The sequence below is a fragment of the Anas acuta genome, chromosome 8, assembly GCF_963932015.1.
Source record: "Anas acuta chromosome 8, bAnaAcu1.1, whole genome shotgun sequence".
Lineage (NCBI taxonomy): Eukaryota > Metazoa > Chordata > Aves > Anseriformes > Anatidae > Anas > Anas acuta.
The window spans coordinates 7,973,784-7,990,797 of NC_088986.1; the positions used below are offsets into that span (position 1 = coordinate 7,973,784).

General features: G+C 37.8%; 1 protein-coding gene across 11 annotated transcripts in view; it reads left to right on the forward strand.

Annotated features, from left to right (window-relative positions):
• BEND5 (BEN domain containing 5) overlaps positions 1–17,014 on the forward strand; it is a 924,018-nt gene that overhangs the window by 566,155 nt on the left and 340,849 nt on the right. For 3 of the 11 annotated variants that reach the window (XM_068689846.1, XM_068689848.1, XM_068689847.1), the window contains 4 exons: positions 520–895; positions 7,468–7,616; positions 12,165–12,378; positions 16,285–16,483. The exons of 7 other annotated variants lie outside the window; for them this stretch is intronic. In XM_068689846.1, coding sequence (XP_068545947.1) covers positions 520–895; positions 7,468–7,616; positions 12,165–12,378; positions 16,285–16,445 — 900 coding nt within the window. In that variant the 3' untranslated portion in view covers positions 16,446–16,483. Of the gene's footprint in view, positions 1–519; positions 896–7,467; positions 7,617–12,164; positions 12,379–16,284; positions 16,484–17,014 lie in introns of those variants that run through there. One more of the 11 variants, XM_068689845.1, reaches the window with a different exon arrangement.

The window sequence follows — 17,014 nt, forward strand, 5'->3', positions numbered from 1 at the left end:
TCCTAAAGCGTGGGAAGGACAGCCCCCCTGTGTACAAAACAGCTTTCAGTGGTATGCTCCTTTCATCTCTGATGTTTTTACAGGTGACAAACACAGCACATAATTGATTGTTTCTCTTACCAGAAAATTCATTGTTGTAGGAAACCTAGATGTTAGGTGTAAACTTTAAAAGAAAAGAGATCCAGATCCAGTATTTTCTTTAAATAAATTATCTTTGTGTATGGAATCAAGTGACCTAAATACACTCAGCTTGCTTGCGAGTGTTGCACAAATGCAGAAACAAAAACCTTTAACAGCCTCAGAAGTTCATATATGCATTAAGCTGAATTACACGTGCATACTAGTTAACAGGTCTGTCTCCATACAAATCTGTTAGGCAGAACATTTTTGCAGGCAGTCTGTCATGTCTTCTTTTTCTTTAAAAAAAAAAATAAAAATATGAACAGTTCACAAATCTGTAGAATTTAACTTGTATTAAATCTTACTGCACTTCTAATTTATTTTTATTGTAACGTGCAGAGGCAAGATGGGAGGAAACAAAGTGAAGGTACACACAAAAGCATCGAAGCAGTTGTTGCTCGCCTTGAAAAACAAAATGGGATGAGTCTCAGTAATACTTCCAGCCCTGAGGAGGCTTTTATGGAGACTTCAGAAGGGATGAACAACATGGACGATGCTGTAGTTCCTCGGATTCTCTATGAAGAATTGCTGAGGAGTTACCAACAGCAGCAAGAAGAAATGAGACACATTCAACAGGAGCTTGAGAGAACGCGGAGACAGCTTGTGCAACAGGCAAAGAAGCTAAAGGAGTATGGGGCACTCGTGTCAGAAATGAAAGAGCTCAGAGACTTGAACAGGAGACTCCAGGATGTACTGCTTCTAAGACTAGGTAGTGGTAAGTGCCGGACTTAAATGGGACGAGTTTTAATGAATTTTGCAAGTGTGATCAATAGTAATGGAAACATTTTTGAAGAATAGCAGTGGTTGTTAAACTGGACATTGAATGTTAAAAGGGTTTTCTGCTATGGCTGTACAATATATGTCGAATTTGTATGATCTGTATGTCTGGGTTTTTCTTTAATGATAGTAGAGGTCTTTGTGCTGGTTTGGTTGAATCAGAGTTCCATTTTAAGCAGCTGTATTTTAACAGGGTCTCTGAACTTCCAGTATATGCTGAAAAAGATAATAAAGTTTCATCTGCAAAATATGCCAATATGTTCCAGTATTAAAAAGAAGAAAGAAAAGGCAGTGCAATGAATATTTGGGCTAAAACTATTCTATTCCTTTCAGTTAGGGATTTTGTTTTTTGTTATGTGACTGTGTTACCTTCAATTTTCTGCCCCCTCTTCCCTTTAGTGGTACATTGGAATGTGATATACACCTGGGCTTCTTAGCAGTGGCTTTAAACAGCCGTGCTATTTAAAAAATAGTGGATTGTTAAAGAATAATTTAAAAACGATTCTATATTAGTGTCCCATTATCAATACTTGTTACAAAATACAGGCTTGTGTAATTTGGATTTTAAAATTTAAATATCTTGAATCAATTGCTAATTTGTTTTGGTTTATAACAATTATTTAACGGTTATGTTGGAATAAATGGGAAAAAAGACAAAATAAAAATTTCATCATTTTCATTGAAGATGGTACCGTGGAATACCTTCAAATATTTTACTGATTTATATTTGTTTGCTATTAGAATGTGGTACTGTTGTGTTGAAGGAGATTTGCTTGGTGACTGAAACTTGGTTAAAATTTGTGCATCCAAACTTAGCATGCTGTGTCTTATGTCTGCGTTTGTGTATCTGGAAAATTAATTTTTGCATGTAAATTGGATATCGGCTCTTCTACTTGACTTGAACGAATGCATGCAATGCATGGGGGTCCGAACTCCATTCATGTACAAACTTGAACCCAAGAGAGCATGTGCCTGTGCATGCATTAAGGTGTGTCTGCAAATTTGGAGCCAGGTTCTCGAAGTAGCTGCTGAAGATTTAAACTGGGTGTTTGATTGTGAATGCTCATCATTATTACGCTGTGCATAATTAAAATGTCATTACTTATTATAAACATTATAGTTAACTTTTTAAATAAAACTAAATAGGCAAGATTTCCACAATCTGCAAAACACAATGTGGTTGGCAGTAGATTCCAGTGAGCTTTCTAAAAATTTTCCTTGGATGGAGAGATGTTTCTTCATCTGCAAGTAGTTAGCTAGAATTTATGTGAATGGAGCACCAGCCAGATGTTAGTAGGCAATGGGGCTGAACAGTGTAAAATACCAATTTGACTTGACAGCAGTTTGAGTGGTGAGACCAGCAATGAAATGAAGGCAGCTTCTGAATTCTGTCTTGTTTCTTTCACTTTAAGAAAGGAGGGATGCATTTTCACTTGAGCCAAGTCAAGAAAGCTTAGAAGAAAAAAAAAATCTTGGAAAAAAAATCTGAATCTTCGCTCTAAGTATTGGTCCATATTTTCAATTGTATCAGTCAGCCACCTGCTTTGCAGTTGAAAATATATCTTCATTCCGTTGAAGACAAGTTCTTTTAATTTAATCACATACCTGGGCAAATATGAATTATCAGTAACTTCCAGAAATCCCTTGTAATAATTTTTTGTAACATTAAAACATTATGGAGGTGGGTTCTGTCCTGGATCCCTTTGGAGTTTGATGGAACTTTTCATGGACAACAAAGTTAGAATTTGGGTCCTCTGGGCTGTGTCATGTGTGTGTGTGTGATGTGGTGATTCGATGTACTAACTGCTGTTAATTCTGTTGCCTTTCCTTGTAGCCTTATAGTGAAACAACCCAGTTCTAGAGAGATCAGTACAAAATTCTGGAAAGATTAGACAGGGAGACATCTTCAGCAAGTTATTAATTAGAGAGTCTGATGACAGTCTGAAAAAGTGCTAATTTTAATCAAGAAATAGATATATAAAGACTTCTTTAGTCTTCCTTTACAGTTTTATAAATGAGGTATATTTGAGTATGTGAATAATCTGTGAAAATTGTTCAGAAAATATATTACATCCTGAATTTATCTTCAGTTGTTGTGGTGATCTCTTAAACCTAGAGTTTCAAATTACATGTAATTTATGTTACGCTTTACTTCTAGCAAGCTGGACTTAATGCAAACTAATTGCATTTCTGTTTCACCTTGGAGACTTCTGATTTCTTTGCATGAGATGACAGCTGGTTTGTGCTGATGAATTGCAGCTGTGGGAAACGCGTGCCTGTTGCCATTTTAAACTCGCAGATCAAATATAGAACACCCTCTTGAGCTAACGTTCAGTCAAGTATTCAGTCTTCTAATTTCTCATCAATATGTCGATTTCAGTGAGAAGTTAGAAGTCAGCGTACATCCAGACCTGGCCCTTCATCTCTGATACTAGAACTTGAGCCACTCGTGTGGGAAGAGTGGGGTTCGTCATCTTTCACGTGGTGACACTGAATTGCTGTTTGCTTTAAAAGAGCCTTGAAAACAGCTATGGCAAATGACAGTAGTGAAATCACTACTGATCCACAGGGAAAATATTGAATATTTTTTTTTTATGATTTTGGTATACTGTTGCCCAACAGATCACTTCCTTGAGGACATGGGCATTTGACCAGGGCTCTAGGCCTCAGCACAGTGGGGAAAAAAGGCTGACAGTAGTGGAAGAGGTTACGGTATCCCTCACCCAAACTCCATGAAGAACGCACACAGCCAAAAACTCTTTCCCCTTGCCTACTTTGAGATCAGGAAGCCTTGTAATCATAGGCCTTTTCTGTTTTCTTTCCTCTGTTGCACCTGAAAATGCACTAATTTACCCTGTTTGTACTAATAGAGAATGAGGTGATTTAGAGAATTACATCGATGACTCTTTCCTGTAGGCCTAATTTTAAATTCTCCTTAGATTACAGAAGATAAGAATTTCAAAAACTTTTAGAAGTAGGGGATCTCCAAGTATGACATGTACAGTTTACTATGATTGTACATGACCAGAAATAGTGAAGTTGTAGCAGGGATAATGTTTTGGTGTAGTTTTCCCTCTGATACATACTGATTTCCTTGTTGCACTGCTAAGAATTAACATTGCTTTAAAGCCTGAGAGTGTATCCACCTTCATTCAGTCACAAAATAGTTATTTTTATCATAGTCTTTTCAGGGATATAGTTTACAGAGTCTTGGGAGTGACAACAAGACAGGGAGAATGAAATGGTATTTGTGTCGTACCACACGCTTAAGCAAGTACCATTATTCAGCTTCTCTGGGTTTGTTTGGCTTTCTGATGGAGAGAAAAAAAAAAAAGCCACGTTTCTCTCAAGTAAGAATACAGGAAATACTGTTTATAAAATATTACCACTTCTCAGACTCCTGTTGTTTTCCTACAAATCTTGGTAGGCTGTGTTAGCTCAAGAGGTGTTAAAGAGAAGCCTTCTGCCTATTCGTACAACATTTGAAGTTGGTGGCCTGTCAGGGAAACTTTACAATCAGAAGGAGAAGGATTTTTTGTGATAAAACATTTGTGTCCTTGTTGCATTTTGAAGAACTGTCTTCATTTTTTCATGATCCATATGTAATAAATATGTTGTACCTGTACTCCGTTCTGCTGAGGCCTCACCTGGAGTACTATGTTCAGTTTTGGGCCCCTCACTACACGAAGGACATCGAGGCCCTGGAGTGTGCCCAGAGAAGGGCTACGAGGCTGGCGAAGGGCCCGGAGCACAAATCCTGTGAGAAGCGGCTGAGGGAGCTGGGGGTCTTTGGTCTGGAGAAGAGGAGGCTCAGGGGAGACCTTATTGCTCTCTGCAGCTACCTGAAAGGATGTTGTGGGGAGCTGGGGGTCGGCCTCTTCTCACAGATAACTAAGTGATAGGACTAGAGGGAATGGCCTCAAGTTGTGCCAGGGGAAGTTTAGGTTGTAAATTAGGAGACATTTTTTCTCAGAAATTATTCAATACTGATACATCAGTCAAGCGTTGGAACAGGTTGCCCAAGGAGGTGGTGGAGTCACTGTCCCTGGGGGTGTTTAAGGAAATGTTGGATGTTGTGCTTAGGGACATGGTTCAGTGGGTGATATTGGTAGTAGGGGTGTGGTTGGACCAGATGATCTTGAAGGTATTTTCCAACCTTTATGATTCTATGATTATTATTAAGCCTACTCTTTATGTCCCTGCCCGTTCATTTCTTTACAATAAGATGCAGAGCATGAAGCTTCAAAGAGAGAACCTGAAGTATCGTGTATGGTAATTCAGGCACACAACATCCAATAGCACAAAGGCAATAATGCAGGTTATATGTCTTTTTATGTCTAATTCACAACATGTGGGGCTGGAAATGCAGTCTGCAGTAGTTAGTGAAAGCAGCCTACCTAGTTAGAGGTAGATTTCTGTTTGGGAAGAAGAATCGGCAGCGTATTAATGAAGACAATGTAAGGGCTTTCTCTTTGTGATTTCTAAGCAGTAAAGCATGAATTGCTATAGAGGTCTTTCCAACGTGTTAGAGCTATGGTTACTGGGGACTTTTATCAGCTATTTTTCCTGGGGAACTCTGGAAACCAAATCCCAGCTCTGTCAATATATTACTACAAACACACAGTGAAAGACCTAAATAGTAGGTAAAAATATTTAACCTGAGATAACTGTTTCCTCCTAGGAGGAAAGTGGTTATGCTTAGGTATTTTCCTCAATGTTTTTCAAAGTGTAAGAATAGTGTATTTGAAGAAAGCTCAAAATAGTGCTCTGTTGAAGAATGTGCCCTTAAAGGAAGAGCTAAAAGTTCACTTCTCCATCTAAGTTCACACTGGCAATTATGTCACTGCATCTGCCAACGCGAAGATTTGTGCAAAGACTCTGGATGGTTCAATTGATCAAAAATTTTCCCCCATCTGACTCATTTTAGCAGTCTCAAGTATAGAAATTTCAGTTTGTTTCAGTCTCACTGTTCTGTATGCATGAGAATTCAGGTGCTTGTTAAGGTTACTATGAAATCGCAATGCAAATGGTCTGTTTTCTGCAATTCTTCAGTTGCGCCATGTTTGCATTGCACATGGCTCTTAAATGCTGTTCTTAAGACACTCAGCTGGTAGCTCTGCTGTGTGGTCGTGCAAGTTGCCCAGGCAATTTCTAGTTGTTCCTCAGCACCAAGTGGCAGTCATCTGAGAACATTTAGCTAGCTACGTAGGAGCAGAATAAGCTATAGGATAAATGTCAAATGCTGACAATGGAGGAAACACTGATACGACTGTGTACTAACCTGTGAATGAAACTGCATGAAGTAGGAGGAATGAATACTTTGGTTGTTCCAGGCACAGGAATTATTTAAGATGCGTGACTCAAGAGATGAGTTCTGGTGCCAGGCTGACTTGCAGAGTTAGATCAATTCAGGGCTCGGCTGGTGCATGATGGTGACATGCTGACTAAATTGTTGAATATATGCAATACCTGGTACAGCGTAGTTCTTACAAGTGGGTGAGTTTTTCCTTATAGCTGTTGGAAGGGGGTAATAATTGTGGTGTCCAGGCCCTGAGCTGGCAACTTGGCTGTTAGTGAACCACCCTCCTGCCTGGAACCTCAGCGGCTGCTGGAGTTTAGGGACATCAAGAGACAAGGGTAGGCTTGGGGCCAGAGCTGGTTCGGAGTTTTTGGTTTAGCTGCTGCAATGAATGGAATGATGAAATCCAGCTCACAAATTATTTTATTTTATTCTTCTGCCTTTCTAGGAACGCTTTGTCAATTTGACCTGGAAAAGAAAAGATGATGACTGACAAAATAATTATCCTCTTTTGAAGCCTCAAGCATATGATTAACATTATTCTATTACTTAAGCTGTGCTTAATTTTTGTTGATTACTTTAAAAATAAAAATCGGTGTGGTGAATAGATTGGACAATCAAAATTCTTATTTGTGCAGGTTTTGTTTTTATAACTTTGAATAATCTTTCTATGCATGATACTTGAGCATAAATAGCCTAAGCCTGTTTCCTTTGTACCATTGCTATAGATCCTCACTATTTTTAATATATCTGTTTTATCTAAAGAGACTTCAATTTTTTACAAAATACATAATGCTACATGGATAACTTATATAATTATCTCAGTAAATTATGTAGGTTTCTACATAACTGTATAGTAATTCTTATTTGGAGAATTACTGTTGTTCTTTCTGATTTATGAATTCTGTGCCATTCTAGCACAATATCGATAGTGTGCATTGAAGCAATCTTATCCATATCTCTAATTATCCTTACATTTTGAGAATAAAATTAAACATTGAAATATAAGCTAAATATTTTAATCTATATAAGACAGAGTTACTTATCCTGCTTTTACATGTTGATGTTCTCAAATGGGATTTTGGTTTGGGCTCTTTCTGACTTTACAATGAATGTGACTACTGTGATATTTTACACTAACCACTGGTGATGAAGTAATTGATTTCATGTTCTCTGGGATAGCAGACAGCTCTCTTTTCTTAACTGTCTAGGACCGGCCATTGAGCTTGAAAAAGTAAAACCAGAAACAATTGAGCCCGAACCTGAGGTACAGAAGACCTTCAGTGAGGAAGCAAATACATCAACGTATTATCCTGCCCCTGTTCCAGTAATGGACAAGTATATTCTCGAGAATGGAAAGGTATTTTATATTAAATACAGCATGAATAGTTTGTAAATGTCCTTCAGGTGATTTTCTTGTGGAATTTTCATACTCCTGGGGGTTTTGCATGGTTGCAGTTTGTACAAACTTTCTCAGTTTTTGCGAAGGTACACTGTTATGATGAGAAAAATGAAGGAATTATACAAATATGAACAGCAGTGAAAATTATGCTCAGTGATGAGAACATTTAATGCTGTGCAACACAAGCGATATGATGATTAAGTATGCATGCACTAGCATGTTTGCATAGTCTTCAGTTGGTGACATACATTAATCCATTGAATATATACCAAAGTTGATAATGCATGTTGTAAAGTTACATTAGTCTATTTAACAGAAATACCTTTTTTCTTAAAAGGTCTTTAATATTGTAGTGTGCTGTACTCATACTGCAGAGAAACCTTCATGCTTTGGTTGAAGTACAACAGCTAATTATGAACTCTGGGATGAAAATGGATGCCCTTGGATATGGTGGGAGCATTGCCATTGAGTTGAGCTGAAGTAGTTTTATTTTCCAGATGCTTTTTTAAAGTTGATGAAATACCGTCTAGGTGCAGTGTGCCAGCACCTGACTGATAGTTTTTCAGACTTCAGTATGTTTAAGACATTATCTGCTCATCCACAGAGGCCTGCTTTTATAGCTGTTGCCATTATGATTAAATTAACATTATATTTCTTTTACAAAACCATATGTCCTTAAGAATTGGCTATGCAGATCCTGTCTCTTAGGATATGTATGCATTCAGTACCATAATCTGAGAACCCTTTAGAAGGAAATGTCCATTTCAGCCTTGACACGGAGCTGAATTTAGTGATGGAATAGCATGAAATACTACATTTTCAGATCTGCATTAGGAGATTGACTGCACAAGTGCCTGTCTTTCCTAAAGATGATTCAATGTAATTGTCGAGGACAAAATGTATATGACAAATGGTATAATTTTGGCAGTTTGACAGGTATTTGGTTTAGATAGCTTTTCTTGCCTAATATATTTAACATACATCATTTGCTTTTTTTTTTTTTTTGTGGATATGATTGCTGATAGAAACGTAGTATGTATTACTGTGACAGTTTGGTTTACTTTGCTTTTTTTCTCCTTAAGGTTTGTAAGCTAGGGCACGTCCTTTAGTATTCATATGCAGCTCTTTCTGCACCTTCATTTCATCTGCCAATCTCCTGGCATTTATGCTGCTGAAGTTTTTTCTCTCTCTACAGTTACTAATCTCTCTTTAACTTAGCTTCTGTAGTTTTGGGGGTACTTCTAATGTTTACCTATTTATTGAGGTTTCAGCCAGATCAGAAATGTGAACTTGATAATGTACTTAGAGTGTTGGGGAGATTTTTTTTTCAGTTTTCCTGATTTATCCCTTTTTTTTTTTTCTTTCATTACACCTTTACTGACATACGCTGCCAGAACAGTGGAAATACTTTTTTAGAACTCCTACCCTGTGTGGCATTGGATTTGATCTTAGCAGGATTCTTTCCAAGCAGATCAATCTTTCCCCTCCAGAGGGACAACAGAGTTACTGAACAAGAGCCGATGGCATTCATTGTGAAAAAAGAAAGTCCAACTTCTAAGATACATTTAAATATGTTGCACTTGTTAGCACAGTTACAATGGCGAGCATTGCTTTCTATTTGCTGCTGTTTTTGTTGCACTGTGCTTAGAGGTTGATCCTGCAGTTGCTGAAATCAGGGGCAAAGTTCCCATTGATTTCATCAAGCCAAGGGTCTGGCCCATGGGGCATCTATTCCAGCAAGGAAGAAATGAGTTCTGAATCAGCGCGGTAAGCTCCCCGTAGCTTTGGGAGTAATAGGAAACAGTACCAAGCCTGTTGGAAGAGAGGTAAACTGAGACATGGACAGATTAAATTCCTTGCTGTAACACTGCTAGAAATAGAAAAAGGGAGACATAAGATTTCTGTGTCTGTGACTGTCTGTCACGTACTTGCTGTTACCATAGGTGTTTCATATCAGGGATCACTTTTTTAATAAGTGAAGTATGTTCAAAGAAAAGATGATCTGTCTGCAACATAAGTATTGAAAATATTTGCTGTAGCTTTATTTTTTATTTCAAATAATTTAAAGCTAATGAATAATTTACTAATTTAAAGGACTAAACAATCTGTAGCAAAGACAAACTCTTACCTTTGCAGAGAGGAGTCAGATTTTTGATCAAATAAAGCAGTCACTACGACTAACTTAATACAGAAATCCAAAGTTTAGCATCACGACATTCCTAATCTGCTATTTTCTAGGTAACTGTTATGTTTGTTTTTACAGATAATTTTCCATATTAAAACAGAAATAGCTGAATTATACCTGTAAGGTGTCTGTTTTCCGAACACAGACTGCATAATCTGCATGAAAGTGTCTCACAAAATATGTAGAGAGCACCAAAAAAAGTGTGAATTTTCCTAAAGCAATTATGGAGAGGCTTGACAACAGAGAAGGAAAGGAAAAAAAGGTGTTCGTGTTGTGCTTATTACTAGTTCCATTTCTGTCTGTTACAAAATATAAATGCCATGTGGATTTGTGAAAAGCTTCCTAAAATCCTCTTAGTATAGAAGTTTCTGCAGGAGAGGCAGCTTGATTTATGGTTTTATACTTAGAGAAATTTTTGTATTTTTTATTTTTAACAACATAGTTTGTAGCCGAACCATTCATATTTTTCTATGTAAGGTTTTAAACAGCTAGTTACTTTTGAAGGATGATGTTTCTTGAGGCTATACCTGCAATAATAATTAAGACAGGTTCCAATTTAAAGGAAAATGGAAGTTTGCGTGAATACGGCCTGTAAAATTATGGCTATATAAAATTTAACACTGGTTTTGCCCAATTTTCAGTGCCTTTAATGGGACTTATGTGATAGTATTCAGATCTGTGTGAGGAGGAGACAGAGTTTCTGTAACACCATATGAAAGGAGTAAAATCACAAAAAAATAAACTAAAAACAAACCAGCTAAACCCAACAAGGTCTCCTAATACAGTCATTGCTATAGAATTGTGCTCACAGGATTGGTTTTAAATGATGGGGTGGAAGTAAGCTTTTATTACAGAGTTAGTGTTACAGAAAGAACCACCATTTGATCACATTTTATGAAACCTGAATATGAGATATAAAAATCCGGTCGATACATATTTTGGGTATTTTCCACTTCTGCAGAATTATCTGACAGCAGGTTGTATGATCTTCTTTTCCAGTGCAGTGAATTTGTATCAGTGATTAGATTAGCTAGGTCATGCCTTATCTTGTCATGGGTGCCGAGCGAGTGTGGGTCCAACAGAGTGACGTCCATCACCATGTGAACAAGGCTCGCTGTGTGCAGGCAGTGCAGGTGTCTGCAGTGTACTCCAGGACCTAGGAGCACAGATTTGTAAGGGACAGACATTATCTGTGGTTCTGCACAGGGCCAGCATTTGGATCCAGTCAGACTTACTGGCTGTGCTTATATCAGATCCATGATATATCAGATCCATGCTGATTACTGGTGGAATCATTTTCCTTGCTGTTGCTTGACAGTGGCCTGGTTATCAGGAGGTTTATCAGCTTGAATGTACTCAGCGTTAGCCTAAGGACAGGGCTCAAGTTCTCATCCTGCATTCAGCTGGAGTCCGGAGCACTGGGAAGCTTGGGGTAGAGATACTGGGTGGTTCCGTGGGTGTTAACCCAGCGCAGTCAATGCTGAACAAGGCTAATAAGTAAAACTAGTCTCAAGCAGCTGCCTAGCTGCCTTTTGGAGACTATAGTGGCTTTATGCTGCCTTTTTCAGTGCTCATATTATCCTGCTTTATTACTGTAATGAAATATCTCTGCTCCCTGTTGTCTGGGTAATGGAAAATTTATGATGTTGCAGCAGTGGGTCATTGCCTTTACCACAAAACAGTATTCACCTGTTCATGATAGGCGAACTTTGTGATAGAATTTGAGTCCCACAAAACTTCCAAAGTCTCTTGATTTATGCTGAAATTGGAGCTCTCAAAATCCCTCCTGCCCATCTAGTTACTTTAAACAATCAGGCTGAATTTTGCCAACAGGCACAGGATATGGCTTAGGAAGTATTTCCCTCTCTACGGCCTCCAAAATATGCTTTGGGTCCTTTTCAGCCACAGAGAAGCTTTCATGTTAAAGAAAATGTTTTTTATCTTGCTCCTGCACTAGGCTGGTGCAACTGCTTGGTTTATATGCTGTGCATATCTTTATAATAATACTGGATGTGTTTACAGTTTCCTTCTTCTAGTTCTCTTTTCTAACAACAGTCTTTGAGGAGATAGGCTTGGGGAGGGGAGGGGGGTAAAAACACTAATAGTAATAAAAATGGTAGAGTAAGAAGAACTGAGGGGGAACAAAAAGGAGGAGTAAATCCCTGACCCAGAAAGTTGGAGAAGTTTCAGAATCAGGCTAAATGAATTTGTTTAGCCCTAATTACTGTTGTTATAGTACCTAATATTAATGTTCCTACAGCACGTGGAGACTGTTGTGTGCTACATACCATAGATAAGTTGTTATTATTACTACCTTCTAGGTCCATCTTGGCAGTGGAATTTGGGTAGATGAGGAGAAATGGCACCAGCTGCAAGTAACACAAGGAGATTCAAAGTATACAAAAAATCTAGCGGTTATGATTTGGGGAACAGATGTTCTCAAGAACAGAAGTGTCACAGGAGTTGCAACCAAAAAAAAGAAAGATGCCGTTCCCAAGCCACCTCTCTCACCTCACAAATTAAGCATTGTCAGAGGTAGGTTATTTGAAAACTTTTGCTTCCTGCTTTGGAGTTTAACCATTAATCACTGAGTTGAAAGATGCTTCATCTCAGCTCATGTAAAATTAACTGATTAAAAGCTGTAATTAAAATTGCTATTGCATTGTCAGGAGCATACTTATCCAGGAAAAATCAGACCAATTGCAATAGCTGCACACAGTGCAGGCCTTCACAGTTGAAGAGTTGTACATTGACTTCAGTAAGGTTCTAGAAGATCATCACTCTGAACCGCTTGCAGGACAGGACTCTGAGCTTGGAGAATACCATGTTGTTTTGGAATTCGTTTGTAACATTATGATCTTTTAAATGCACGTAATTGCTTTTAACCAGCCTGAGAGTAGCTTTAGCACATTCTTCCATCCAGAATGTAACTCTGACGTGAGGCACAGAAGTCATTATAGCTGTGACTATAAAAATATGCATGCCTTCAGAGCTGAGAAAGAATAGCTTTACACTCTAAAGTGGAGAAACTATAAATAGTAAAAATTAAATGTTACGCATGAATTAGAATTTGAACAGGAAGTGTAAATCACTGACCTATCTGGCAGGAAAAATTGCAATGACACTTTTAGTAACTGCAAGCCTGAGTCCATGCATGTAGTACATAGAGAGAGCAGGCCTTCTCCTATATTTAAAATGAATAGTGAATTTCAGTCCTTTTGTATCATCATGCTTGTGTTTCACATTCATTTCTGTCTCTCTTGGTATTTTAGGCTTCTTTTTAAGTTAGAACTGAGTCAGTTCCTCATGGAATAAATACCTAATTTGGATTTAGGTTTTGTGTCCAGGCTCAATTGCAGTAAGGCTGAAAGAAGGCTCCCTATTAAAGTTTCTTCTGCAATTTGCTTGAGCTTCGTTTTTCTGTATGTCCTGTTCTTAGTCACTATGTGCTCTTAACTATGAACTCTTTTAAGAGCAGTTCTAATCTGCCTTGCAAGTATGATGCTTTGGAAGTAAGCAGTACAATTCCTCTTTGAGTTTGTGCATGTGTCTGTGTCTGTGTTGTGGGGAGCTGATCTTCCTACTGTTGTCTTTCTTACTCTGTAAGAAATGAATACAAGAGGTTTGTTTTTTTCCCCCACTAATCTGTTTCAAGAATAAATGTAGAAATGCAAGCTGTTCCATACTGAATTTCTAGCTCTGGCTGGGATCTGTTGGTAAACACGTAAAGCAGTGATGTGCTGGCTGCGTAAGGAATCCACTCAGTGGCTGTGGCTACCCTTCTCAGCTTCTAATGGCAAAAGAGAATTGGTCACCCAGTATACAGATGCACTCTTACAAACCCACAGTAAAAAGGGATGATTGTTCATTGGAAAGAGCTTTCAAGTTTCCCAGCTGGAGGCTGTTGCTTCTCAGTGCTGCTGGCAAGGTTGCTTATGTGAGAATTTGCTCTTTTACTTCAGTCAGGGCCAGTCTGTGTTGCTTACACTGTTTAAATGCTAGCTTTCTTCTAACTCATCTTGTTTTGACTACAGAGAGTTTGGGAGTGCACTCCAGCAGGCACATGGTGAGAGGCAGATGGAGCCCTTCCCTTTGTGCTCTTCCTTACCTTTACACACCCCAGCAATTCAGCTCTTCCCCACCTCCTCAGTTTTCTCTGTTTTCTGTCATACTTCTGCTTCCTGCTTCAACCCACATTTGAATTCTACTGTTCTACTCACTGGTTTTCCATGTTCTTCTTTTCAGTGTTTGTTTTTTTTTTCACCTTGTCTTTGACTCCTTTTTTGTTGGACTCAAGACTGCACAATCTCTTCACGAGCCAGTTAAACTGCATGGCCAGTACTTTTAGGTGGCAACAGACAGAATTCCTGTATCAGCGGTACTGGGCAGTGTACAAACATGATTTCCCACATCGTTGTGTCCTTTTCATTTGTGTTAATGTTAGCAGGTCATCATGTCAGCAGTGTCTACTGGAAAGCTGCAAGTAATCAAATGCAAAGTTATAATGTTATGGAGAAATAAAGAAGAAAAAAAATGAGTAGCAAGTGGACAAATGGTGAAATGTGAGGAAGCTAGTTGGGCAATGACTTGGTCAGGCGTCTCACGGAGAAGTTTGGGTCCTCATTAGTCTTTGAGGTCTACTTGGATCTTTGGTTAAGTCAGAAATAAGAAGGGGTATCTCTACGCTTCTCTACAATCAAAAGACAAAAGCAGAACCCCTGAATCACTCTTTGGAGCCCCTGAGCGAGCATCTTTATGTAACTACTAAATGACGATTTCTGCAGCCCCTTGTAGAAATGGAAGAGAAAGAACTTTGATAATCTTTACTCACGGATCTATCTGGGTCGTACTGACTTTAAGAATCACAGCTGGTGTGTAAGTTCTGTCAAGTAATTCTTTGCTTGACATTGTGGCTGTAACAGTTAGTTTACTGAAAGTTCACCTTACTAGGTGTATCTGCTGCAACCTTTTGGCAGTATTCCTGAGACTGACGAAATTCAAGTTTATGTCTTACAAACATGCTGGATATCTCCAGGCTCTCAGTGACATGCCTCTTCTTATTTCATATGTCTTATTTTCGTATTTCAAATCATAGTTTAGTGACAATTAGTCTTTCAGCTATCAGCCTGCATGGTGAATGGTTTTATTTTATATTCAGTGTATATCTTACAACATAAAATTCGCATTGTTTTAGATGTTCTCATTGGTGGGCACAGAATAACGTATTTAAAATAGATTTTTGAGTGATAACATTAGCTCTTCATGTGTCTGATATCTCTAGCTTCTTTAAAAACTCTCTACTGTATAGTATGTAATAAAGAAATTATGTGTGATGCATGAGCACTGCTATAAAACTTGTTAACACAAAACAGCCTTTATAAAACTTCCAAGAGGTTTCAAAATGAACTACGAAGCACGCATAGTACTTAATTTTCATAACTTTTAATGTGATGCATTAGAAACGTTATAAACTATGTTAATTAAGTGATAATCTCTGTGGCTTTCTGTATATGAAGCAATAAATGGCTACTGGAATAGATTACTAGGCAAAGCAGAACAGAGTTTGTTTAATCAGTGTGAGAAGCTGTTTATTACTAGTAGCCTACACAACAAAATGCATTGTTCTGGTTATGAAACCAAAAAGCAAAACCTGCATGTCTCTGAGGATTTGAGTGTGTTGCATCAGTTTCAGTAACCTGTGCTGAGTCTTGGCACGAAACTACTGACACTGTGGAACAGAGTTGTCTCTACTCATTGTCCTCATTGCTTTGCAGTTATTACTGTTACTTGCTTGTTGTATTGCAGTTGACTCCACTAAGTGCATTGTGCAAATCTGCGGGAAGATGGCTCTCGCACTGAATAATCTACTAATAAAAGCAGAGTACAAAGTATGCCCAGGGACAGGGCATACAATAAAGATGCAGACATTAATGTATGTTGTACAGATTTAAATAATAATAATAATAGATCACTAAATGCCTTCTACTGGTTACTGCTTGTCTTGTTAGCATTATCATTTACTGAATGTCTGAAAGGTGTGATGATAGAAGTGACTCACAGGGACCTGTAAATAACAACAGGTCTGGTGAGAACATTAATGTGGGAGAAGATTCTAAATCTGCTGTGGAGATATAGACAAATACAAGAGTTAGGCAGGCAACACTGAAACTGTAAAATGTTGGAGATAGCATTGTTTCTGTATAGAAAGCTTCTTAATGTAGTCACAGCATAACTAAAAGTTTGTCATGCCACAGATTCAACCCTGGTGAAAAATCTTTCTCTTTAACAAAATAGCCGGTGAATCAATGAATGCTGCAGTTGTCTTGCAACAAATATACACAGTGCTTACTCAGTGTTGTCTCTTGAGTAGTTAGCCCAAAACAGGGCTATATTTTTTTCTAAAAATAGACTAATGGCTCTTTTCTTTTTTTTTCTCCCCAGAATGTTTGTATGATAGAATAGCACAAGAAACTGTGGATGAAACCGAAATTGCACAGAGACTCTCCAAAGTCAACAAGTACATCTGTGAAAAAATCATGGATATCAATAAGTCATGTAAAAACGAAGAAAGGAGGGAAAGTGCAAAGTTCAATTTGCAATAAATTTTGGATTTTTAATAAAATCTTAGTGTTTTACATAAGTGTTGTTTTTTTTAATTTGTGTGGCATTTTTGCTAATGGGAGAAGCTGCCCTGAAACGTTACTCATTCTATAACTGATTCATTTTTTGAGCAATTTTGTTAAAAGCCTTACTATAGTGTAATCTGCTTTTAAATAGTGTGAGATAGATTGTAAGTCCACTCACAATGAAACAATGAATTTTCAGAGTTTTTTTCCAATCAGATGCAGTATGTAACCTGCAGTTCTGTATATAGGTTGTAATTCTGCAAACACAAACCCATTTTGCCTACATTTTGTTTTACTGGAGTTAGTGAATCTAGGATGCAGTAAAAATCTGTTCAAAAGGTAGAACTGTAAAAATCCACTTTGCTATTGAAAAGGATTTTATTGTATTTTACAAAGTGTTTTTTCTGAACTGAAATTTTAATCGTTTGTTTTTATAAATATTTGTCTCAATCTCTAACAATATATTTGGTCAAAAACACAGAAAGAATGCTGCTTCTTCACTTACTATCTTGTAGTTAGATCACTATTGCCGTCATAGTTGCAAA